This window comes from Paramormyrops kingsleyae, chromosome 11 (assembly GCF_048594095.1).
Source record: "Paramormyrops kingsleyae isolate MSU_618 chromosome 11, PKINGS_0.4, whole genome shotgun sequence".
Classification (NCBI taxonomy): domain Eukaryota; kingdom Metazoa; phylum Chordata; class Actinopteri; order Osteoglossiformes; family Mormyridae; genus Paramormyrops; species Paramormyrops kingsleyae.
In genome coordinates, this window is record NC_132807.1 from 23,686,007 (window position 1) to 23,709,668 (window position 23,662).

At 40.0% G+C, this 23,662-nt stretch overlaps 1 protein-coding gene and 1 long non-coding RNA gene across 3 annotated transcripts; one reads left to right on the forward strand and one right to left on the reverse strand.

Moving 5' to 3' along the window:
• Nucleotides 1-568: 568 nt before the first annotated feature.
• On the reverse strand, nucleotides 569-10,255 carry LOC140577511 (lysosomal acid phosphatase-like). Its single transcript, XM_023839829.2, has 11 exons — nucleotides 10,068-10,255; nucleotides 9,261-9,356; nucleotides 9,073-9,159; nucleotides 8,287-8,439; nucleotides 7,118-7,216; nucleotides 6,924-7,013; nucleotides 6,629-6,761; nucleotides 4,926-5,014; nucleotides 3,168-3,274; nucleotides 2,620-2,780; nucleotides 569-2,216 (listed from the first exon to the last, which is right to left on the reverse strand). The coding sequence occupies exons 1-11, from the start codon at nucleotides 10,191-10,193 to the stop codon at nucleotides 2,092-2,094; spliced, it is 1,266 nt and encodes a 421-aa protein (XP_023695597.1). The 5' UTR covers nucleotides 10,194-10,255; the 3' UTR covers nucleotides 569-2,091.
• A 362-nt stretch (nucleotides 10,256-10,617) lies between these two features.
• LOC111858237 (uncharacterized) lies at nucleotides 10,618-13,549 on the forward strand. Of its 2 annotated transcripts, XR_002841544.2 has the most exons (5): nucleotides 10,618-10,886; nucleotides 11,000-11,121; nucleotides 11,983-12,194; nucleotides 12,292-12,398; nucleotides 12,505-13,549. It is a non-coding gene; the product is annotated as an uncharacterized lncRNA (long non-coding RNA). The 2 variants fall into 2 exon arrangements; XR_002841543.2 differs by having other exon boundaries at nucleotides 10,618-11,121.
• The last annotated feature ends 10,113 nt before the right edge of the window (nucleotides 13,550-23,662 follow it).

The following is a 23,662-nucleotide window of genomic DNA, read 5'->3' on the forward strand; positions in this document are numbered from 1 at the left end:
TTAAATTGATGTATTTTATTTCTAATTAATATTGTGAAACACAATGTATTGTACACATATTTGGCCTGTTACATGCTACATACGGTCGGTCAAGTTTTTGCGTGACCTGGAACTAGACTTCGAAATGTTGGTACACGAAGCTCCAGGAATTGAAGCTATACAGCTGCATGCAGAAAACTCCTCTTTTGGGACTTAATTTGGATTTCATCATATACATACCCCAACCCATTTTACAGTGCGTTAGGAATGCCTTTATCATTGAGGTGGTGAGGACTTTGACTTGACCTCAGTTATTGCAACAGAGGACTTGAGTGGACTTTTGAAACAATTTCAAGGGATCTGGTGATATAGGTATATATGTTTTCTTTCCCACTACTCAGGTAGTCAGTTTGTAATTTATTTTGCTATACACTAATTGCAGTAAATTAGATTCTTTACCTAATTACTATTTTAACTGTAGTGTGTTATTCTTGTCAGTAAATGTAATGCATCACAATACACAGTATCGTACATCACAAAATTGGCTAAATAAACAGCTGTGCCAGTAGCAGAATATAAGGTAAGATAATTGAAAAGAATAACTCCATCATTTATTTTTTGGAAATCTGCATTTACATTTATGAATATATCCACCGTTAATGGTTCTATGTACCTTTCATGCATCCTCTTTGAAATAAATAAAAAATAAAAGAAAAGCACGCAATTGTGGAACATTGTAATATTCTTGTAGCTACCTTTATAATTTGCAAATGTTAAAAGAATATGCAGAAGGGTTTACTTCCAATCATAGTTCCTGAGACAACACTAAGGAATACAAATAAGAGGACAGAACAGAAAGCGGAAACGCTGCTACTTTGAAAAAGTAGAAAATATGTAAAATGAAAACGTTAAACTAATTACGGTACGTGCAATGCGCAGAGGGCTCATGCAGATGAGCAAGAACCATGCATTCATTCCCAATAATGTGAAACAGCGCCCCTAGAGTCACATATTATGATGGTCACAAAATACGGTGTAACCCTGGCAATGGGTGAGAGGAGGCCACCAACTGCCAAAAGGACGTCACACACCTGAGGAATGCATCTAGATGGGTTTGTTGCGCATATAGGGTGAGTCTTTACAGGCGTGTAGCCAGCCAGCCAAGAAGATGAACACACAATTTGTTAAACAGAAAACAGGCTTGAACAAGGCAAAGAAAAACACAAAGGAAAAGAGAGTCTGGATTGTGGACAGGTTAAAGAACAGAAACCAAAACCAGTTTCCCTAAAAGGTAAGCAATTTGACCTCTTACTGAAAACAAAACAAATAAAATCTACCCACTCCAAGATTGCCTGACCAATAACAAAAATTACAAGGTTTAGCACCTACCCCTTACCTAGGGTGTCTGGACATTGCGATTTAGATGTGGTGGTTTGAATCGATGTACTTCCCCGTCCAGACCCCGAAACTTACCAGAGGCTGCTAATCACCATGGTCACTTACAGCATATTTAAATGCTTATTTACACAAACAGGCAAAGTTGTAACGCTGACCAATGCAGCAGCATGAAATAATTGTTTACAGGCAAAGTGTGCTGACCCATGAGTGGTAAGTCTGTCAATCATTTCCTTTACCGCTTGGCCCCTTAGGTGAACATAATTATGGCAAAACCATCTCTACAAGATTTTCTACACACTGTATGTGGCCATGAACTCAGAGCGAACTCGGAACTTGGGCGATTGTCTTCTATTCAAAGACGCTACAGTAATAAGCCTTGGTCGTTTCAGTTAGCTACACACTACTTAGCTACACAGCTTATTATATTTTATAACCTACAACAAAGTGATAAGCTACATAGCTAATTGGGGCGTGATAAGCTTCAGAGTTTATTAGGGTACAGATACATGCTCATATGATTACATCGTGCAACTGTAATTGGCCTGCATTCTCTTAAAGGTATCAAGGTTACATTGTCTTCTGCAGGTTACATCTTTTTGGTATTATTCTAAAGATTACATTCTTTAGCGTTATGTAGTTTTATATTTCATATAATATTCCATAGTGAAGTAACAGTATGAGTGAGTGAGTGCAGCATCTCAACGCACACAACAACTAAAACACTGCACGCCATTGGGAGCAAACACATCTTTCAATTTTGTGGCTCCTCCCCCGCGGCCAGCTGATTGGCTGGCAATGTTCCGGAGCATAATGACGTCTCCCGCCCAGCATCCTTTGATCTGCACACACCAAAAAGAAGCAACACAAGTAGAGCACACCTACTGGCTCTTGCATGTAACAGTAGTATAGTTGGTATTTTTTTTTTTTGCCATGGCGGGTCATCACGGAAAAAAACTCAGAGTGGAAACACTGCAATTAGCCATATAACATCCAGATACTGGTATGTTTAGTGATGACTGTTCATAGACAGCTGGGGCAGAAACTATGTTTAAAAGACAGAAAAGATTATAGTTGGTGATTACATTTCCAGTAGGTGTAGTTTTTGAGTGTGGGGCATCTTGCAAAAAAAACACACACACACACACACACACCACGCAGCATGAAGAGATTGGAAAACAAATTGAGACAATATGTTCTTGGATCATGCTGATTTTAGGATAAAAATATAGTATTCAAATGTACCCGTGTTCTTGTCACACTGCTCCTTCCAATTCAAAGGGATGACAGGTTTAGTGTGGCAGATAAAGTCCTCCAGGGGGCAGTAATGCTCACATCCCGGCAGGACCAGAGGGTAAGGCTCTGTGCTGGTGTCATTCCAGTAGAACATGGCAATGGAGAAAGACCTGAAGGCACAAAAATACACAGCTGGTGTCTATAGTCACAGAAGAGACCTAAATGAACTTCTCAATGGTGGATATTTCAGAATAGCTACACTTGGTGACAGTAATTCTGATGAAACCCTCGATTTTACAACATTTCTAAGGCTAAACTAAGACTAAAACAGAATGTTAGCTACTTTGCTATTAGTTTCATTACTTCTTTACCCATTGCTCCTACAATGCTAGGTATGTACAATAGGCTCTCAGTATATCTAAGGGTGTTTCAATTCAGCTGAATATTTATGTAATAACACAGAAAACAAAGAACCAACTGCTGGTTCATATACTTAAAAGCTTCAGGGAACTGCTTGAATTTAAGGAAATACTATTAGGAATAATGGACTGTCCTACCCATTGTCTTCTTGAAACAACTCAAAAATGTGGCAGGAAGCGTAGGGTGGCTCTTTTCCATTGAACACATTTAAGGCTGATTGTAGTGCCACGATGGTTGTATCATGCTGAAAAACACACATTCACACAATCAGGAAAACACCCGGATCAGCTTGCGTGGGGTGAACTGTTGCTCATTTCACAGTTCAAATGGGAATTTAACGGAAATAAAGTTTGTTTTTCCAAATGGAAATCTGTGGGAACTATGTTCTTTACAAGTCAGTGATTCAGAATCAAAACTATTTCATGTCTGCAATTTGCTAAACATTAGACGACAAAAACCTCTACGTTTATAATAATTTCACCGACATTTTCTTGTTTTCAAATACTGCGATGGACATACAACATAGCTAATTGCACTTTTGACATTTTAATTCCACTTCAAAGGACAAGGTCACCTTCTATGGAAGCAGATTTGTGCCAATATTATCAAGCAAAACTTTTTGGACATCATACAAAAACAAGGCTTCGAGAAGAAAAAAAGCTGAAGCAAAAGAAATGTCATCTCAAAAGTAAAATTTATAACTTGCAAACACATGATTGGTCTTTTGATGATGTTTTCCTTTGTTTACACTGCCAGGTTTCTCGCTTGCGCTCCCTGACTTTTTGTTTATAGTTCTGACACAAATCTCTTGCATGGGTGGGTTTTTTCAGGGATGCGTCCCCATTAGCTAATAAGTTTTTGACTGACAGGTCAGTGCCACAGACATTTTTAACTGGACATTCACTACCCACTAACTAATTTTTACTGGATCCGACAACAAGATTAACAAAGTGAAGTGCTGAAAAAAGCACTGTGCTCTCCTTAACTGGAAATAAAAGTGGAAAATAAGGTTAACGTTAGCAAGTTAGCTAACGCTAATTAGGTAAAAGCTAAATTACATAGCAAAGCTTAACTACACTTCTAATTTAGCACAATAAAATGTATAGTGCAGCACAAACAACATCAACATTTTGTTTTTGCTTGATGTCAAAAAAGTTTTGCTTGATAATATTGGCACAAATCTGATTCCATAACCTTCAGATTTCAAATGGTCACTTTTCTATTAATCTGATGCTATATAATAAGTTTTCTGATTGACATTTAAAGGTAGAGAGAGAATACTAAGCAAGGCTGGATTGGCCATCTGGCATACCGGACATTTTCCAGGTGGTATAACTGGTTCGTGAGTCGACAAATTTTTCATGGGGGAGGAACCCCCTTGGAGAAATTAATAATGACGGACCCAGAAGTACAGGGACAATTTTTAATCCCAGTCCAGCCCAGCACTGATTCGAATGCTAATTTTCATTTATGAACCTGGACAGTTGAACACAGGAGGAGAGCTCAGTTTTAAGTGTTTATCACCTTAAACACATAAAACAGTGAAGTAAAATAGGACTGAACCTCACTCAAAAAACCTACGTCATTTGCTTTGTCTCAAGTCCAGTTGATTTGATTCTTGGTACCACTAAATAGATAGGTTTCTATGTCATTTGTGTGACATATGCTTCCTTCATGCTATGTGTCATTTCCTTTTTGTTATGATGGTAAACAATGTTTGATTACATTTCCTTCAAAGGTTCTTGGGTTTGATACAGGAAGTTAGAATAAATTCTGGGGGGGATTGGGGGTCAATTGGTGAAGAGATCCAGAAGTAATAAGGTAGACTAGGCCGTTTTACTGTCCTTTAGAAAAAAAAAAAGCATTGAAGGTTCCCACCCAATGAGCCACCTTACCGCTGAGTACATTATCATCTTCAGTGGCTGATGTGACGCATCGGCTGCAACTGCTGAAATGTTCTTCAAAATTTGATCAAGCAGGACACCTAGGAAGCAACAAGTGACAATGAGGGCAAGAATCCACATTTGCACTGAAAGCCAAATCAAAGATGGCCTGTTGTTTGACTACTAAATCTTTGTAGGAGCCTGATTGTTCTTGTTTTAGGCATCCATGTCCAGTGTTTAAACATTCCTGTTTATTAATTTTTCTCTCCCAATCAGCATAGATTCTCTGATGATTTTATGCTGCTAATATCATACAGTGTGGTTTATGGTGCAGTTCTTGAGGCACAGTATCCATTGCAAAACAGCATTTTTATAAAAGTTAAACATCTACAGTCAGACCTTGGACATTTGCGAGATTCCAGAACCCGTCGCAAATGAGGAAGATTCGCGGATGTTTGGTAGAGTCACTAAAAATGGTAATACAGTGGTACCTTGGTTTACGAGCATAATTTGTTCCGGAAACATGCTTGTAATCTAAGGCACTCGTATATCAAAGCAAATTATTTCCCATTAGAAATAATGGAAACTCATATGATCCGTTCCACAACTCAAAAATATTCATATACAAATTATTAATACAAAATATAAAGTAAAAATACATAAAACAAATTAACCTGCGCTTTACCTTTGAAAAGAATCGTGGATGGTGTGAGGGAGACGAGAGAGGAGGGTTATTTTGTAGGACGACTTTCACTATAATTAACGGAATCACTGCTATATCTGTTGGCTCACTGGAATCATTTTCTGTTTGTGCGACTTTAACAAGGAACCCATCCAATGACAGCCTCTTTTGCCTGTGGACATTGCATTGTCGTTAAACAGATTCATCGCTCGCACTGCATGCGCTTCCTGTTTTGAAGCCGAGCGCACGTAAAAACAAGAAAAACAAGAAAAACAAGGAGCGCATGTGTGCCATATAATTTTTGATGATACTTGGCGTTCGTAAACCAGGACTTGCTCGGTTTCCAAGTCAAAATTTATTAAAAACCTTTGCTCGTCTTGCGGAACACTCATAAACCGCGTTACTCGTAATCCGAGGTTCCACTGTATGTGCTTCTTTCTATAGTTTTAAACCCTAAATATGACCCCAGTCATGCTCCCAAAACACTTTAATTTCATTTAAAAGTTAGCTTAATACATTACCTTCAAAAAAACAAAAACAAATGTTTGACGTAAAAATAGAGTACATGGATATTTGTCACACTAACACATTTATAGTACTGTATACTAATGTTACCCCTACTAATTCACAGAACACGGCATTGGCTGCCGTTTTCTTTGCATTCACAGTAAGGTAAAATGAGTAAACGAACGGAACTGTAAACTTATTGACAGAAGTCAAATACGTAACCAAGATACAATTCAATAAAATACCAAAATGTACTCTGCATACAGGGTAAAGGTATTCAACCAAATAAAAATGACATAAAGACGTACAGAAATAATAAGTTGTAAAAATACTATGTGTGCACTAACCACGAAAAAGAGAGCAAGAACAAAAATACATACACATTATTAAAAATATTTAATAAAAAACAGTAGAATGAAATTTTCACGGATCTGTGAATTCGCGAATCACGAAGCGAATGCACGAGAACTGACTGTATTGCATTTTTCTCAGCAGCTACAGAGTAGACTCCCTCTCATGTGATTACCTCCTTGAAGCCGACTCTTCTCCGTCCTATTATACATATCAAACATGATACTGAAGGCAAGGTCATTCAGTTCTTTAAGTTCGTCCATGACCTCTGGTGTTACCCATGGAGGATGTTTGAGGTTGTGTTTATCCTGAAAATAAAGAAGTAACCCATCAATGCACTTAGCGCTAAGCTTTAGGACTGCCCCCCCCCCCCCCCAAAAAAAAAGAATTACAAGTATAGCTCACACAGAAGGAAATTAAATGTTATGAAGGTCATACGATAGAAAGCCTTGAAACACCTCATTACTCACCTCACAGAACAATGTGTCATAGACACGCCATGCAGATTCTATGGTGACCTGTTCCAAGCCAGTCTTGTTGCTCACCATTGCCAAAAAATCCTGACATGCAGAGATTGACGGTGTAAGACCTATGTAGTTCATGACAGGATTCCAGGTAACATGTGTTCATGATGAACTGTAGTACAATGAGACGGGGCACCTACTTCATAGGTATCGGTCATATTTTTATAGGCATCTGTTTCCCTGGTTTCATTCATTAAGCGCTCATACTTCCGGCAGTCATGCAGGGGGAATGAGAGCAGCTGTGAGAAAACATGAAGAACATTTCAGAGCGCAAACACCATCAGGTGTGTAGTTGCAATGCTGATTATTCTGTATATAAAGACCATTGTCACGGGAGGCTTCTGTCAATAGGACATCAACAGGATGACAAGAACAGCAAACCCGAATTGCTCTATAGTTGATTTTTTTTTTACATTAAAGCAGAATTCTCACCACAGTACTTATGACCAGCCTATCTGGTTAATAAGATTTCTCTCATGATGGTAAAAGTTATACAAAGTGCTAAGAAACTGCAAACTACTCTAAGCTCAACATCAAACATAGTTTATTGTACAACAGATCACTGCATTTTGATCTAAAATACTGTTTGAATTTACCCCATAAAATGTTTCCTGCTTGCATGTCGGTTCCTGACAGAGTGTGCATGTGTCATGAATCAAGTGACCGCGAGTTCTCTCACAAGAGTTATTTATAAATGTCTGCCTCCCCGTCCTCCATAGGCTCACATCCATGTGGATTTTAACACTACTGACCACCTGCACTTTCACAAATTCCTCACCAGTCTCCATCCAAATTGGCAACATGTGCCTTATGAGAATAATTTCGCTTTGTGTTTGTGTTGCTCGTTTCCACTTCCCCCCGTTCTCCTTTTTTGCCGAGAAGGGACACTGTTCCCTGTCACCATAATCTGCGCCTCAGTCTAACCAGCCTTCCCACAGAGCGCTAGACAACATAACCTATTATAGGAAGTTGAGAGGCAACCATTACGCATTACAAGGCTAAACGTTATTGAACAGACCCTTTATCATTGTTGCTCAGCATCAACTGAACTTTCCACCAGAATTCCTCTCATTAATGCAGGAACATCTTCTGAAGCTCATGAAGTCAACATTGTTTGTGGACACAAAAGCAGCAGACCACGATTTTCACCTCCTGCTGTCATCCAGGGCAACATACAGTATTCAGTTTACCCACAAACTGTCAAAGCTCTTGTCAACAGATACAGCAGCACGACATGAAGCAAAATCCCTCCTGAGGGAAATTGCTACATAACTAATAAGCCGTCCGAACCCCTGAGAGACATACAAACCCTCTCTTCTGCCTGTGGTACTGTATGGACAGGGATGGGCTGCCAGGCAAGACTGGCGTTGAAGATTTGAGCCCCCTCAGGTGGGTACAGGCCGGCCAGGTGTGCCTCTGCACTCATCAGAGTCCGGTCATAATCTGTACTCCGCACCATGACCTACAGCACAAACGCAGAGAAAAATGATAAGTACTTGGTTTCTTCTAGGTGAGCAAAAAAGGGTCATAATTAATCCCTGTTGTAACTGACTGTATAACAACGCCTGCAATTCATTATTTAAAAAGCATTACAGTAGTTATTCTGTATGTCAGTCTCAGTGCCTGCTTTGGCAGCTTCTCTGATGACTTGGAAAGCACTTATTCTGTCAGGAAAATCCGTAAATTGGTGATTTTCAAATTATTGTGCTGTAGCTGAATAATACATGGGATGTCAAACACTAATTGTGCATGGCCAATAGTTTAGGAAATCCGTTTAAATCACTTTTTTTTGTTTCAAACGAGGGGTGGCACGGTGGTGCAGTGGTTAACACTGTTGCCTCACACCTCTGGAACCTGGGTTTGAGTCTCTACCAGGGTTCCACATGTGTAGAATTTGCATTTTCTCGCTGTATTGTGAGGTTCCCTCCAGTTTCCATCCACAGTCCAAAAATGCTGAGGCTAATTGGAGTTACTAAATTGGCCATAAGAGTGCGTGTGTGAGTGAATGGTGTGTGACTGTGCCCTGCAATGGGTTGGTTCCCTGCCTTGCACCTGTATAATTAAAGTAAACATAAAAAGTAAAAGAAAATATGACCTCATGCCGATTGTATGCAGCATTTAGAAAACCATCGTAGCGCCGTCTGAGCCTCTGTCCCAACTGATAGTGCTGCCTCATTCCTTCCTGTGGACATGAGAAATGTTACCAAATACAAGACACTTTTATAATACCAAAAATATAAATCTTAAACCAATTCACAGCTACTTTACAGCAACCTAAAATACCTGCGTTAGTTGTTCAAAGCCTTGAGGCCAGGCGCTCTCCTGGTGGGGGTCAGTGGGGAAGGCTCCGACTGGTGAGCGATCGCCATGCCGATACAACTAGAGAAAACACAGATCCCATGGGCAGGTCATTTAAATGACACTTTATTGTCCCTTTCAAACCCAGCCCTGTGACACCAAAATCCCCTCCAACCCCGCATTTAAAAAAATGATGCTGTCATTCCAAAAGAGACTTTCAGTCATATTTATTATAGTGCAAGATCAAAAGCTGTGGTTTCTGTGCTCTTTAAGTGATGACTCTCTTATCTGAGAAAATATAAAAATGTCAAGAACAATTTACAAAAACACAGTTCAGGCATAGTCACCAAGACTGTGAATTACCAGGTTATCAGCAGAAGCACTAACCCTCTGAAGACTGAGAGACTGAGGCCCCACGTCTGAACGTCTGTCCCTTTGAGTGACCAACTGATAAACAATACACTTTCAGCTACTTTAGGTTTTACAAACTATTTAAAATTTAAAGGCTTCTGTGCTTGGCTAAGTAGTTTGGTCGACAGCAGGAACTCCGTGCTTAAGTGAAATCCAGGTGCATTTAATTGAAATGGTAGTTTGCATACCCTGTCCTATCTCATAGCGACCTTCCTGTCATGGAGTAGGTGGTCACCCTAAGGACAGGGTACAGTATAAGCACACAGCTCGGTTTAATTTAGCCTGTTAGCGACGCATAGTAACCAGGAGCTCAGCTGTCGTCCGGGTTCATCCAAAACGCGGTGACACAAGAAGCGAAACCGCGGAGATAAGATGGCTTACCACGGTGACAAACACCCGAGTCCTCTCTCCGGCCGCCGCATCTGAAATAATAACTATTATCAATAATTTCTGCAAAAAGACAAGAGTCGTAAGGGAGGCACGGAGAGACGGTATCCTCAGCTCCATTACGGCACAAAAGAATAGAAACTGAAAGTTCAGGTTTTGATGTTGAACTTTAAAAAAAAAAAAGCATTTTATTATTCTAACTATATTATTCTAACTAAAATAAGTGTTTGAAAGGTTTTTTTTTGGTTTTTATTTCAGATATATTTTGATATTTGAGGTCTAATTTTTTCAATTGCATTTTTTTTTTCAAATTCAGATTTTTATTTAATTTTTTCGGTTTTCGGTATCGTTTTTTCCCCACTTTCAGATCTATTTTTCACTTCCAGGTCGTATTTTTGCGGTTTCAAAGTTTTGGCACTGATTTGGCGTAGGGGCGTTATATGACATTTGTGCCAGTATTATCAAACAAAACTTAAACATCAAGCAACAAGACTATGAGAGAAAATCAACTCACTGAAGAAAAAAAAAACTGAAAGGTAAAAAAAAATGTATAACTAGCAAACTTATTATTATTGGTCTTTTGTTTTTTGTAATAATATCCTTTTGTTTACAATTACAGCTTTGCACTGCCTCCCTTTTGCTTTTGCGTGATTTTTCCTGCATGATTTTTCCTTGCAGTTTTGGACAAGTTCTCTCACGTGGGCGGGTTTTCACTGGTGCGTTCCCATTGGACAATCAGTTTTTGAGTGACAGCTCAATCCCTCCGGCGTTGTGTAGTACAGTTTCGGCAGACGTCCTAAACAGTGGGACTGGGTATTTATTCGATTCTCGCAATATTAGTGACGTTTAAGTATTGATCATATATGTTTTGTCTTGTTAAGTGTAGGAGCGCTGCAATTCACGTACTCTCACTGTACCGCCTACAGGAAGCAAAGACCGTCGCCCGCCGTGTTGCTGCATTTCTCGTGTGGGCGAGTTAGTTCTGTCACTGCTCTTTTACCGTGTTCATCATGGTCGGTGTGCTGCAAAAACAGTGTTTGCAACAAAGGTAAAGGATTGTTTAGGATTCCAAAAAGTGGTATAAAAAAACGCGATCCCGAGAGGAGAGATTAAGTTTTATCTAGTGAGCACAAAAAGCGATGTTTGCGCAGGACATCTCAAGAGCGGACCTCATTGACAGTGATCCAACATAGCCAGTAGTGATGTGGTTATCCGTTCCTTTTGAGTAATCGTTACCACCTAGTACTCGGCAGTCCAGTATTCGTTACGTAATACTCGTTACCCAATACTCGTTACTACAATGAACTAAAGACGTACGCATATCTTATGTCGTTAGAACGGCGATGGGCGACTAATTACCCGGCCAGTCAGTGCAGTGACCCAGCCCCCCCATCAGACTCGTATGTGGGTCATACAACATGCAGGCAATGAGCGCAGGCTTCAGATAATGGAAACCAGCTGCAAGTGCATGCCAGCCAGAACTGTGGCAAATAAGTCTGCATGGCGAGTGCCGATTGGCCGGTTTGATCAGGCCTTTCATTACTGTCAGCAACGAATCCTTGAACGGCTGAATACTCGTAACTATTCGTTACAGCCTGGTATTCGTTACTTACTTACTCGTTACTACTCAAATCTACACCAATGATAAGAATAACACTAAAATGATTAGTGTATCTATGCTTGAGCCTTTGAACATCAGCTTGGTTTTTGTTAGCGTGCTACCGCATCTCAGGATCCCCATTCTGTTCATGTTTGTATCGACGGATGTAGCCCGAGCATAAATACAAGTAATTTTATGCCTTTTGCGGTACTTCATTTATAAGCTGATGTCATAAAATTCTTTGGTTTTAAAAGTATTACGTGGAAAAATATTAAAGCCATTCTTATTCTTGCACGTTGGGCAAACCAGTCGCTATGTATGACAGAGGCAACATTGACTGGCACCACAGCACAACACAGCAGCGGGAAGAGTCTGCCGACCTCACAGGTGTCCAGAGAGGAACACAATAAGAAACGGGCACTCGAGGCGATTCCTTCAGCCAAATGAAAGCCACCCATCTGGGGATGCTTGTACTGACACCATGGAGATCTCGCTGACAAATGAAACAAGTACTTTAACAAGTACGTCAAGTATCCTGCCCTGAAGTTACTGTAAGTGGTAGGGTTTGGTTTTGTCTTACACTATAAATTGATTTCATTTTCTGTTCTCCCACTCTAGCATCTGATGCCATGGATCTGATGCAAATGTTCCTCCCTATCCAACGTTTTCCCCATGCGTCAAATGCAGGGCTAGTGTAGCTGAGGGGGATCGTGGTCCTCAGAATGGTGCTGTACTGCATCACAATATGATGCTCTTTTTGTGTCAAAATATCAGTCACATGGCGTAATCCCTGACTTACAAATAACCATTTAAATGTCTTTGCTGTTTCAGGGTCTTAGGATGTCATCTCCACTCCAGATGATCCTGAAACAGGGGTTGGAGGCCAATATGACTCTGTGTGATTTGTTAGTCAAGGAATCATGCATCAGGTTGATGATGTGTGAGCTAGGCAGTCTCGTTGAAACAATAAACAGTTGCAAGGGAGGGGACTGGTCCCTAAGGGACAAAGATTGTGCAATATGGAGAGTGGAACAGTAAATATATTCAGCATGCATAAGTTTGTGTAGGTCAGGCAAAGTGCAAAGACAACTGATAATACTGCAAACATGTAAATAGTACACAGAAGTGTCTGAACTTGTGTGAACATCTTTCTTGGCAAGAAACCAGGTTCTTGTGGGAGTAATGGAGGCTCTCTGGGAGTGCTTGACCTAGCACAACAGCAAATAAATCCATCTGCACTTTACCTATAGAACACTGACTTAAGTGCAATCAAGCTAGATTTCTTGTAATAACAACGAAAACTTGCACAGCACTGTAACATTAACATTACAGCAACCTTACCATTTCATGACGAAATTAAGATAGAGATAACATACAAAAATAAATTATGAATAATAAGCAAGGTGTTTATATTTGTACTTGTGAATACATCAAAATATTTCGTCCACACTTTTTATGCTTCAGTTTTTGTACCCAGCCAGAAACAAAGAAATTATGGGCCTTCAGACTTTTAGTCACATATTCGTTTAGTTGTTTGCTTAAGTCACCCATGACCAGATAAATCTGGATATCCTCATAACTTAAGTTTTTCACTTTCAATGTGTATGAGTCACATCCAATAATATCAGTTTTCTCTTTATATATATTGCTTGCAACTGGTAAAAGCTGATACACATACGCAGAATTCTCCATCACTACGACTAATAAATGCACCAGGATGGCAACTAGAGGCGGAGTGAGGCGATGTTTCTCAAGCAAGAAATCTATGCATGATTGTCAAAATGTAACTATATGTTCTTTTAAAATATGTACTTATTTTATTGTATTAAATGATGGGTCAGTTTCTTTTCCAAAGAAATAAATGTCCTTAAATGAAGCTTGTGACTTTTTTTGTTTTTAAATTGCTATTGCTAACTGTCTAATCTAACTCCCCCTATCATACATGATACGGTAACTGCCAGTGCTCCGGCCAGGTCAATGCTCAACTCAATGCAAAAACCAGACACTGCTATGGACCCCCCCCCCCCCCCCCAACCTTCATCAAGATTCATTAATCAATACATTAACATTGACATTTGAAATCCCTCCTTTTGTCACTTTCTGTCTGCTGCATCATGGTCCTGGAAGAATGTTGTCTGATGTTACCTTAGGCCTACTTGTATATAGCTGGATTGACGATAAACTCCACTGGAATAGATGGCTGGAAGTGAAACTTCAGTTATAAAATACAAAATACACTTTTTTAAAATGAAACAAGTATGTAATCATATATATATATATATATATATATATATATATATATATATATAGTCATTTTGTTTCTTATGCACTTCTTTGTCTTTAAAACACACTCAGAGGTCCTTGAAATGGGATGAAGACTCGGAATCATTCAATGGTCCCAGAATGGGCAGAAGCCCTGGAACATGCCAGCAAAAATGGTATTTGTACATGTGGGGGCCCAGGCTGAGCTTTTATCAGGGGGGCTGGATTCCATATAAGATAAGGTATATAGTTGCTTTTTTATTGACTTGTTTTGTTAGCATTCAGACAAGCTATCAAGAAGAATGCAAAATGTATGTGGGTGATACAGTTTGCTATTCTGCTAAGAGACAACTAAGGTATGATCACAATGAACTAACAGCAGTAGAGCACTAAGTTCACTCTCATGATAGCTGTGACCAAAACGGCCTATCTATGTTTGTCATTGGTAGATCAGAGTGCAAAGGTTTGCCTTTTGGTGCAGGAAGCATAACTGGGAGATCAGCAAGACAAAGGAGCTGGTGGTGGACTTCCAGTGTAACTGAGACCAGTCATCATCCAGGGGGAGGAAGAGGAGGCGGCGCAGGGCTGCAAGTACCTGGGAGGTCCACCTGAACAGCAGACTGGGCTGGGCAGACAAGACAGCGGTGCTGTACGAGAAAGGCCAGGGAGGGCTCTACCTTCTGCGGAGGCTCAGGTCTCTTAACGCTGCAGTGCATGTTTTACCAGTTAGTAGTGGTCAGTGTGCTTTCTCATGCTGTGGCCTGCTGGGGAACTGGCCCCAGTTCAGGCTGTGTCACAACATCTGAACAAACTCATCAGGAAGGCCAGCTCCATCAGAGGAGGGACCCTGGACACACTGGAGGTTATACATAGAAGAGGATGTTGCCAAAACTGGTCACTATTATGAACAATTCTGCTCACCCACTTCAGGGGGCGCTATTCTGGAGCACATTTATCCACTTGCTCATTCCACCACTCTGGGCTAAAAAGCACTACTGGGGATCATTCCTGCCTGCTGCCTCCTCACATGCCCCAACCCCCAGCCAGAACATGTCAGGATATACAGTAACATGCCCATCATGTACAGTAGTTTAGTACTATTGCACATATTTCACTGCTAGTTTGTTATTCTTATCTTTCAACATTTATTTTTGTAGCATCACAATATTCTTTTTCTTCAGGATATTTTATTTGTGCACTGTGTGCTCTATAAATTTGTGTGCATCATATTTACTTGTCCACACTGAGTGCACTGTCTATGCACCTTGTTTGTTTGACAGTATATGTATGTTTCATCTGTGCACTAGATTCTCGTTACTCGATGCATAAAAGTTTCCTCCTGGGATTAGTCCATCTTAATCTTAAGGTTTTAGCCTTGCCGGTTGCCGATACTTGAAATATAATTGAATTTTGCAGTTATAACCCGTTTAGGCAAGTAAAATCTAAATGCATGCACAACGTAACACAACACATTAAGTATAAACGTATCACAACAATTTTCAATATTACTGACCTTGAATGACATCTTAAATCGGCTATATTGCACTCTAAAACCTAATGTGTTAATTAACAACACTTTTGTGTTATCACTTCTCAGTATTTAGTGTGATATAATCTTAAATATGTGTTAAAATGAAAAAGACGTGTTAACACATGATGTATTAAATAATTGTCCAATCACACTGCAGAGTGCAAGTTAGTGGTCATTGTTCACCCAGTAACTCACAATCACATCAAAATTGTTTTCTATATTGATTGTTTATGCCATTGAGGATCAGATGAATCTCAGGTAACTAAGCTCTAACCTTTCATAAATAATACTGTTTTCTTTCCATCAATGGAATATAGTCTGGGCAGGCGTCAGAACTGGAATCTCTTTGTTTGGACCATGGAGTCGACCCTAGAAAGCTCACAGCTAACAGAGAAAACAGAAGAGTCATTAATGCCTGAATTGAACTGTTCCCTGCACACCTGTTCATGCGTCACAAGTGTCGCCCTAGTCTTGATATTCATAGCAAACTTTATCTTGATATCCCTCCGTCATTTCAATGCCAGAATGCTAATTGTTTACTGTATACTTTGGCTAAGGACTTCAAAGAATTAGTCCCAGTGGGAATGGTATTTAGCAGCATGGTGGCAGCCCCCCTGTCTGTGTGCATGTGTGTGTGTGGGGGGGGCGGTTAGCTTGCTCTGCCTGTTGTGCGGGTTTCTCTGGGCTCTCTAGTTTCAGCTAATTGCAAACAGGCTAATAAGTGGATCTAAACTGCCTATGATGTGTGTGCCCCCCCCATTAGACTATTGTGCTACCCAGGGTGTCCCCCCCCCCATATCCAATTACCCTACGGCTGGGACTGTAGCGCAGAAGTCACTGTTAGTAACTCTTTGTTAAATCACAGTTTGTCTTTGAGGGTGAGTAGATGTGATCCATCCGCACACTATTAGTGCGACAGGTGTGTTTTTATACTTATTTCTTTCTTTGCTTCCTCAGCCCCACTACTCTTGTTACAGACACTACTGCATATAAATACATATGTCACAGAGTCTGGAGGGGGACAAATATATGACATTATCAACAGGCAGTTGTGTGCAATTTGCCTGAAATCTGAAAAAAAAATTAAAAATTGCAATGTATTTAATAGGACAGTAAATTAATATAATTTAACAATGAATGCCACTGAATATAGGAATGGCTGACTACTATTATTTTTATTTTTTTTTACTTTTCCGGATTGTTGTATATGCTGTATATGTTGGCATATTTTCCAGCTTGTTTTATCCTGGCTTTAAAATGAGCTGCATTTTACTTCCAACATTGTCCTCTTGGTGGCAGTAAAGTACAGATAGATAGAGAAGCAGTGAAAGGTTTCTCAAATAGAACATGTGCAGCAGAGGGATGAAATCCTCCCAAAGATTTTTTTATTTCATAGTAATCCTTAATAAATGCGATTCAGAATGTACAATATAGCCCACACACCATGAGTTGACATTAAGATCGTATTTTACTTGTAATTATATGTACTTCGTAGGGCCTCAATTAGCCTCGGTTTCAATGGTAACATTGGGCTGTGTGTAGACTGTCCAGACATTCCCTGTATGGTACAAAGGCAAACCCCTCCTCTGGACAGGACGCCCTTACAACACTGACACAGTGCGTGTTTCTTCCCGACGGAGTGAATGTTTTTAAAAGAAAAATCTGATGGCCTATTTTGATTATCAAAACACTGCCCACTCGTCAAGCTATAAGAAGCTTTTTTTAATTTAAAATGTCACTTTCTGATTAAGTTTCATCACAACAGTACATGTGCTTAGAACAATTGGGCTCTTCTGTGTTTACTGTGATAATTACTGATCTTGTCAAGAGGAGTGTCTGTCCTTTGAAGAATGAGCTTCTGTACTGAGGTAACAATGTGAAAGCTCTCTGCAGGCCTTTGTGAGGGATCTTCTAAACTTCTATCAAATAAATAAATAAATGACACTGTTTATCGCTTGAATATTTTCTTTTTAACTGTCTAATTTTTAGTGAATCTTTGCATCATGCCAAAAACACCTGCATACAGTACATAAACAAGAACAAAAATATTTCAATGAGTTTGCATGTGTGTGGCAAAAATAAAAAAAATTACTGATAATCCTGATAAAATGTCTTTTAAGAGTAAACTTCAGTTATACATCTCAGAGATTTTTTAAACCATCAATATCAATACATTTTCATATATTTGTACAAAATGTATTCAAGGTTTTGTTTTAAAAAACACGCTTAAAACAGCAAATCTGAGCATTTTTAGAAAAGAACACCCAGTGGCTCTGGAATCGTTACCCTTGTTACAGTCAAAATAAGGATCACGTGCATTATGAACTTTATCTCTACTGTTCATATTACGAACATTATTTTAATTGTATATCTGTGTGCTTTATTTTCAGAGCCTCTTTCCCAATTCCTTTTCTCTTTTTGTGGTTGAATGTATTACTTTAATTTTTAAGGGTGTAGGGAAAGGGAAACAAATTTGTGAAAGCCTCATCGTAGCTCATTAGCCCAATAAAGGTGTTTACTTGCTATAAACGAGTTCCCCTGCTTTCTGATTATCCTATTCATCCCCTGTTCCCAACATGTACCCTTGTAAACAAAATATCCATTATGCTTTAATTTAAATGCCACAAAATATGCTGTCATACATAAATTAGATGCATATTTCAAACCTTTGTTCTTCCTTATGTCTGTTAGGTCACATCACAAGCAACTTTATTGCTTGTCTCCATTACAAAAACAGGAGAAAAGTGATCCTATTCCTGTAAATATTTCTATCCGGGGTACTAAATCCTGTTTGTATGAAACTTCGTTTCTGTGATTTGATGGAAAAGTCCTGATGATGGAACAACACTAGTATTGGTTTAGAATAGGCATGTATCCATTCGTCTTCAGGAACTGCTTACTAAGTACCAGGATACAGTAAAATATGGTAATTCTGAAGCCATACTGATGACACTAAGTATAAAGCTGTTTTTGTTATGGCTGCCATACTTACTGCCCTTCTCTACAGCAGAGGACGAAAAGCCACCGCAGTCACTAATACAGATTGCTCAAATTTTGTGGCCCACTCTGTGTGGCGGACATGCCGCCTACGTTTGTTATACATGCGAGCGTATTCTTTAGATACTCACTCACTTGCTTGTCTAGTCACATTCCACACACATTTGCTCCTCCTGAAAATGAACACACACAAATGCCCGCATATGTGAACAAAGGCGACACACACTGATTAGCAATAGTATTTTGTTGTGATCTGAATTAGGCAGATGGATTCGGTATGCTGTTTTTCACGCCGCACGTGTAAAGGGAAACATCATGCTTCATGCGAAGCGCCTTCCTGTTGTATATTGGTGGGAAAGCAGCTGTTCTGAGTCCTGGCTGAGCGGATACAGGGCCCCTGTGAGTCAGGCTATAAGGCCGCACTTCTCCAGCTCACAGCACGCCCGGCTGATGATGCAGCTGGGTGTAGCACAGGCGCAGAAGTGTGCACGATGAGTGCTTGGGGTGCCCACTTGGAATGCGTAGGCAGCAATCTCCACCTCCTCTCTTGTTAACAAACACTAATGTCTGCAATCAGTATGGAAATTTGCTCATGCCAGTTGGTTTGCTGACCACCCACAGACAGGCCCGAATAGGAGAATGGTGGCAAACAGTGCTGAAGGTGGCCAGGGTTCGAGCTGCACATGCCAGTCACTGCACAAGCTTTGTATTTTGTTATCTTGTTCTGTTTGTTTTAAAAAAAATTAATAACATGTAAATGATCATTTGTGATCAATTGCCTTATGGTGCCTGGGCTACACTTCATGTGTCCCGGCAGTCTTGTACTGGAGAAGGGGTTGGGTGGTGGATGGAGGTTACATTGGGGATGGCAGTAACCGTTTAGGGTCCTGGGAGGAGCTGAACACAAAACTTTTTGTCAAAAGAATTTCTTGGGTCCTCTTGAAGATGTTTGTCTGCCTTCTCTTTCAGTTGTCCATGACAGTAGAGCTTGTTTAAGAAATCGGCACATTTCTCAGCCAGGCGCTTTTGATGCACAGTACTCCAGAGTGCTTGCCTGTGTGATCTCCAGCTCTGCGTGCTTTTGATTTTAAAATTGCCCACTTGAATGACAGTAAGTATTACATAACTACCGCAAAGAGCGGGCAGCCTGCGCCTGACAACAGAATCATCATGTCATATCGATGCACCGTCTTGCACAGACAGAGTACTCACAGCAACCAAAAGTGACTTCCTGAAACCTCAGAGGGATCTCACTGACATTACTCTGTATTTGAAGTTTCATCATTCATATACAGGGTGTAATTTTTTATTAATTTACCATTGTCCTGGTTTCATTTTTAGATATCAGTTACAGCGTGCATTTAGAGAAAGAGAGGTCGATCTGTTTTTATTGGTCTTTATTGCTTTAGGGGATGTAATGATACTCACTTAATGATACCTGATACTTTATTATACCTTTTACATAATTTCTGCCTGGAATGAACTCTGCAGCTTTTATGTCATACCTATTTGCATGCCAAGCCTGTCTGCTCATGTGCAATTGGTATATTCAATATTTTTCTTATCTAAATTTCTTCTATGGTAAAAAGAACTTGTTGAATATCTCATATAATGTACAGTGAGAAGCTTCTCTAACCAATGATTAATGTATGTTACCTCACATTTTCTTAATGGATGTCTTAGCTATGACATATATGAAAATGCATTGAATTAACTGGCACCCCATCCAGGCTGTGCACCTGCTTTATGCCCTATGCTGCCTGGGACAGACTCCCCCCCCCATGACTCAGAGCAGGATATGTGGTTTGAAGATGGATGGATGAATAGATGGATGGATGGATGGATGGCCTAGGTAATGTACAGTATTTTATGGTACTGAAATGAATTGAATGAAGTAAATTAATCCAGATAGTTGTTTGTATTGCATGTACTGTTATATATACGGAAACCTAAAACAGTGTTTTTCACCCCAGACAGTCCATGTTTTTGCTCCCTCCCAACTTCCTGCTAGACAGTCCACATTTTTGCTCCCTCACAGCTCTCGGCAAAAACGTAGGCTGTCTGGGGGTCCCTGTGGACTGGGTTGTGGTACACTGCCCTAGAGCACATCGCTTCTCTCTGCCAAAGCCTCACTTCACAACCGACCTCCCTCCACCAGCCATTTGCAGCTCTGACACAGGGTCCGCTACCCTGGGCGATCTCCCGTTGTAGCCAAGCTAGGCTCAGCTCAGTTCAGATCACACACGATTCCTTCAAACCATGATTATCATGGTACCTCTTTAATCAGCTCTGGAGTCTGTTTTCCGTCTTGTACGGTGGCCTTTATACTGAAATGTGGCACCATTATGTGAAAAACAAAAAAAAGTCTTGAAAATTTTTATCACTCTATCAATCTTAATTTCACATGGAATAATCAATCGATTAAATTAAGAGACATTTCACATTTGTCTATCTCTTGAATTAAATAATAATAACTTTTTAAATAACACATAAGTAAAATATAGTACTTTCAGACAGATTGTTGAAAAAAAAATGCTACTTTGTAGTCAACACCAAAATAGTACAATTTATTACACTATTCCTGCCTCCCTGCACTCCAAAAAATACATTTATTTAAAAAAACCAGACACACAAAGTCCTTTTTAAAGAGCTGAGCTGAATACTGTGATGTCACTCACTAGCTACAGAAAAGTTCACCTGATGTCTTGCGAAGCTGATGTGCAAACTGATCTGATTTATGACCCCATATCATTTTCGTTTCAGTCATTGTCAAGCCTAATCTGTTTGGGCTCCTCTCATGAACGTTTTCACAAAACCTGAATAGACTGAATAGCTATTGCATTTCAACCTTTTTCAACACTGAATTGTATATACACTCCATCCATTTGTGGAAATAAATCAAGGGAAAACGAGGTTCTCATTGACAACCAAAGTGCACGTCACTCATTTAGACAGATTCAATTTGTTATTTGGTTAATTCCATTTGGTACTTTTCAAAATAAAAGACAAATTGCATACATATAGTCATACCTGGTTCAACTGGCTACTCTAAATCGCCCATAGGTGTGACTGCGAGTGTGTGTGTGGCTGTTTGTCTGTGTTGGTCCTGAGGTGGACTGGCGGCCTGCCCAGGGTGGACCCCGCCTCTCGCCAGAAGATGCTGGGATTGGCTCCAGCTTCCCCGCGACCCAGATGGTCAAAGCGGTATAGATGATGGATGGATGGATGGATGGATAGTCATACCTGGTAATTTTTTATTGTATACTAAAGTTACATTTACATATAGCACACGAAATTAGTTAGTTTAGTTAGTAGATGAAATGTGTCTTAATTCTGTCACTACTATTTTAAAAAGAACAAATATATCCATAACATCCAATCAGTCAATTAATCAATCCGTCATTCAGCCACTTATTCAGTACAGACTCCCGATGATAAAATTAATACTTTATTAGTATGAAAAAAAATCATATCATAAATAAATTATACTTACAAATTCTGATGAATATCAAGGCCTTCCTCACACTGATTAACACTGATTAAGGTAATTTTAGCTGAAGCTCACTGGTCTTTTCATACTTTTGATTCTTTAAATTAATTGAAGCCTGAGGCAATTTTCTTGTATGCATTCGGTCAACACTGGAAACTATTATAACAAAATAAACTGAATAAAACACCTGTTAAATGGTCCCCACAATGTCAAAATTTATTACACTGTAGGGGACATCTGGTCCCCAAAATGTAATATGAACCTAACCCCCCCCCCCCCACACACACACACACACATACACTCTAAAGGCTGTTCAGAGAAACCAGTTTCTTTCAGCTAGATGGACTATGTGAGGAAACTATTCAAAAATACCTGTAGAATACCTGTACCTCACACACAGTTATGACTCAAACCGACAGTAGTTTGTGAGGCCAAACTACTACCTACTGAGTGACCCCACCACCTTGTTGTAAATTGCTAATTTTTCAAAGCACAATGTGTAATATTGCCAGATGAATAGGGAATGTAATGGATTTCATCTGATTATGAGTATAAGATATTCATGAGATAGTCAACTGCAGGCATGACTGTGTATGTAAACAGTACACGTGGTCTAATACACAGAGAATTTGGTTTAAGATTGTTTTCTTGTATTTTTCTATTAAGTACTTGTGTTTCTGATATCCATGGACCTGCTCTAAGCTGACCAATCCAAACCAGCCCTGCTGTGAGTTTGCCCATCATGTGCCATTACTCGGGGGGGGGGCTAAAATCGCAGTTCCATTATGTGTGGTCGCAACCTGTTGGATTGCATCATCCGTGGAGGCGTGGGCTGAGAGCGCGGAGCGAAAGCGATATGACCGTGACTGGTGTGCATGCATAAACATGGCCTCACACTCCAGCTCTCTCTGCTCAGACACCAGTACCAAGCCGCCTGTTGAACCAGCACTTAATGCACCCTTTTCTTGGTAGTGAAACATTTAGTCTTCAGGCTGACCTGCAGTATATCTTTCTGGTGTCTGTTCCATTGTCTAAAACTGCACTCATCATCAGTTATTTCATGTACCCAAACAATATGTAAGAACAATTATTTGAAATACAGAGGAGTAAAAAAACCATCTGAGCTATAGTGGTTGGCCATGGCTGTTACTCTGCTTGAGGAAGGGCAGAGTACTCACCCGGCACATAGTGATGTAGTAAAATTTCTTTGATCCCGACTAGGTACGTATCCAGACAGCAGAACCTCCTGCCCCCTCCCACCACCATCACCTCCCTAGTCAGCCAATTCTACCAAGGGGGACTGCCCCCCTCCCCCGCCCCGAAATTGTTTTCTCGTTATGGGCCTGGTGCCCACACCTATTAGATGCACAGGGAAAGGTGTGCACCAATCCTCTTTCAACCAGAGAAATGCTTTGAGCTTTTGGTAACTCCAGCTGAATCACACAACATAAACAACTGTCAAAGATATTCTACAGAACTCAGGTATCACGTCAGGTGCTTAAAATGTAGGTAATCCGCACTAACATACTATAAGCAGCATAAAGGAGCACAAGGGAAAGACCTTCTCTTTACGGTATTGATGTAAAGGTTCCCACAATTCCCTGTCTGCTCCCACAGTTATTGCAGATAAAACTTTTTTTTTCACTATTTAAGCAAGAGCAGAATAAGCAGTGCTCATGAGCATTATTTTTCTAAATTAATTTTAAAAT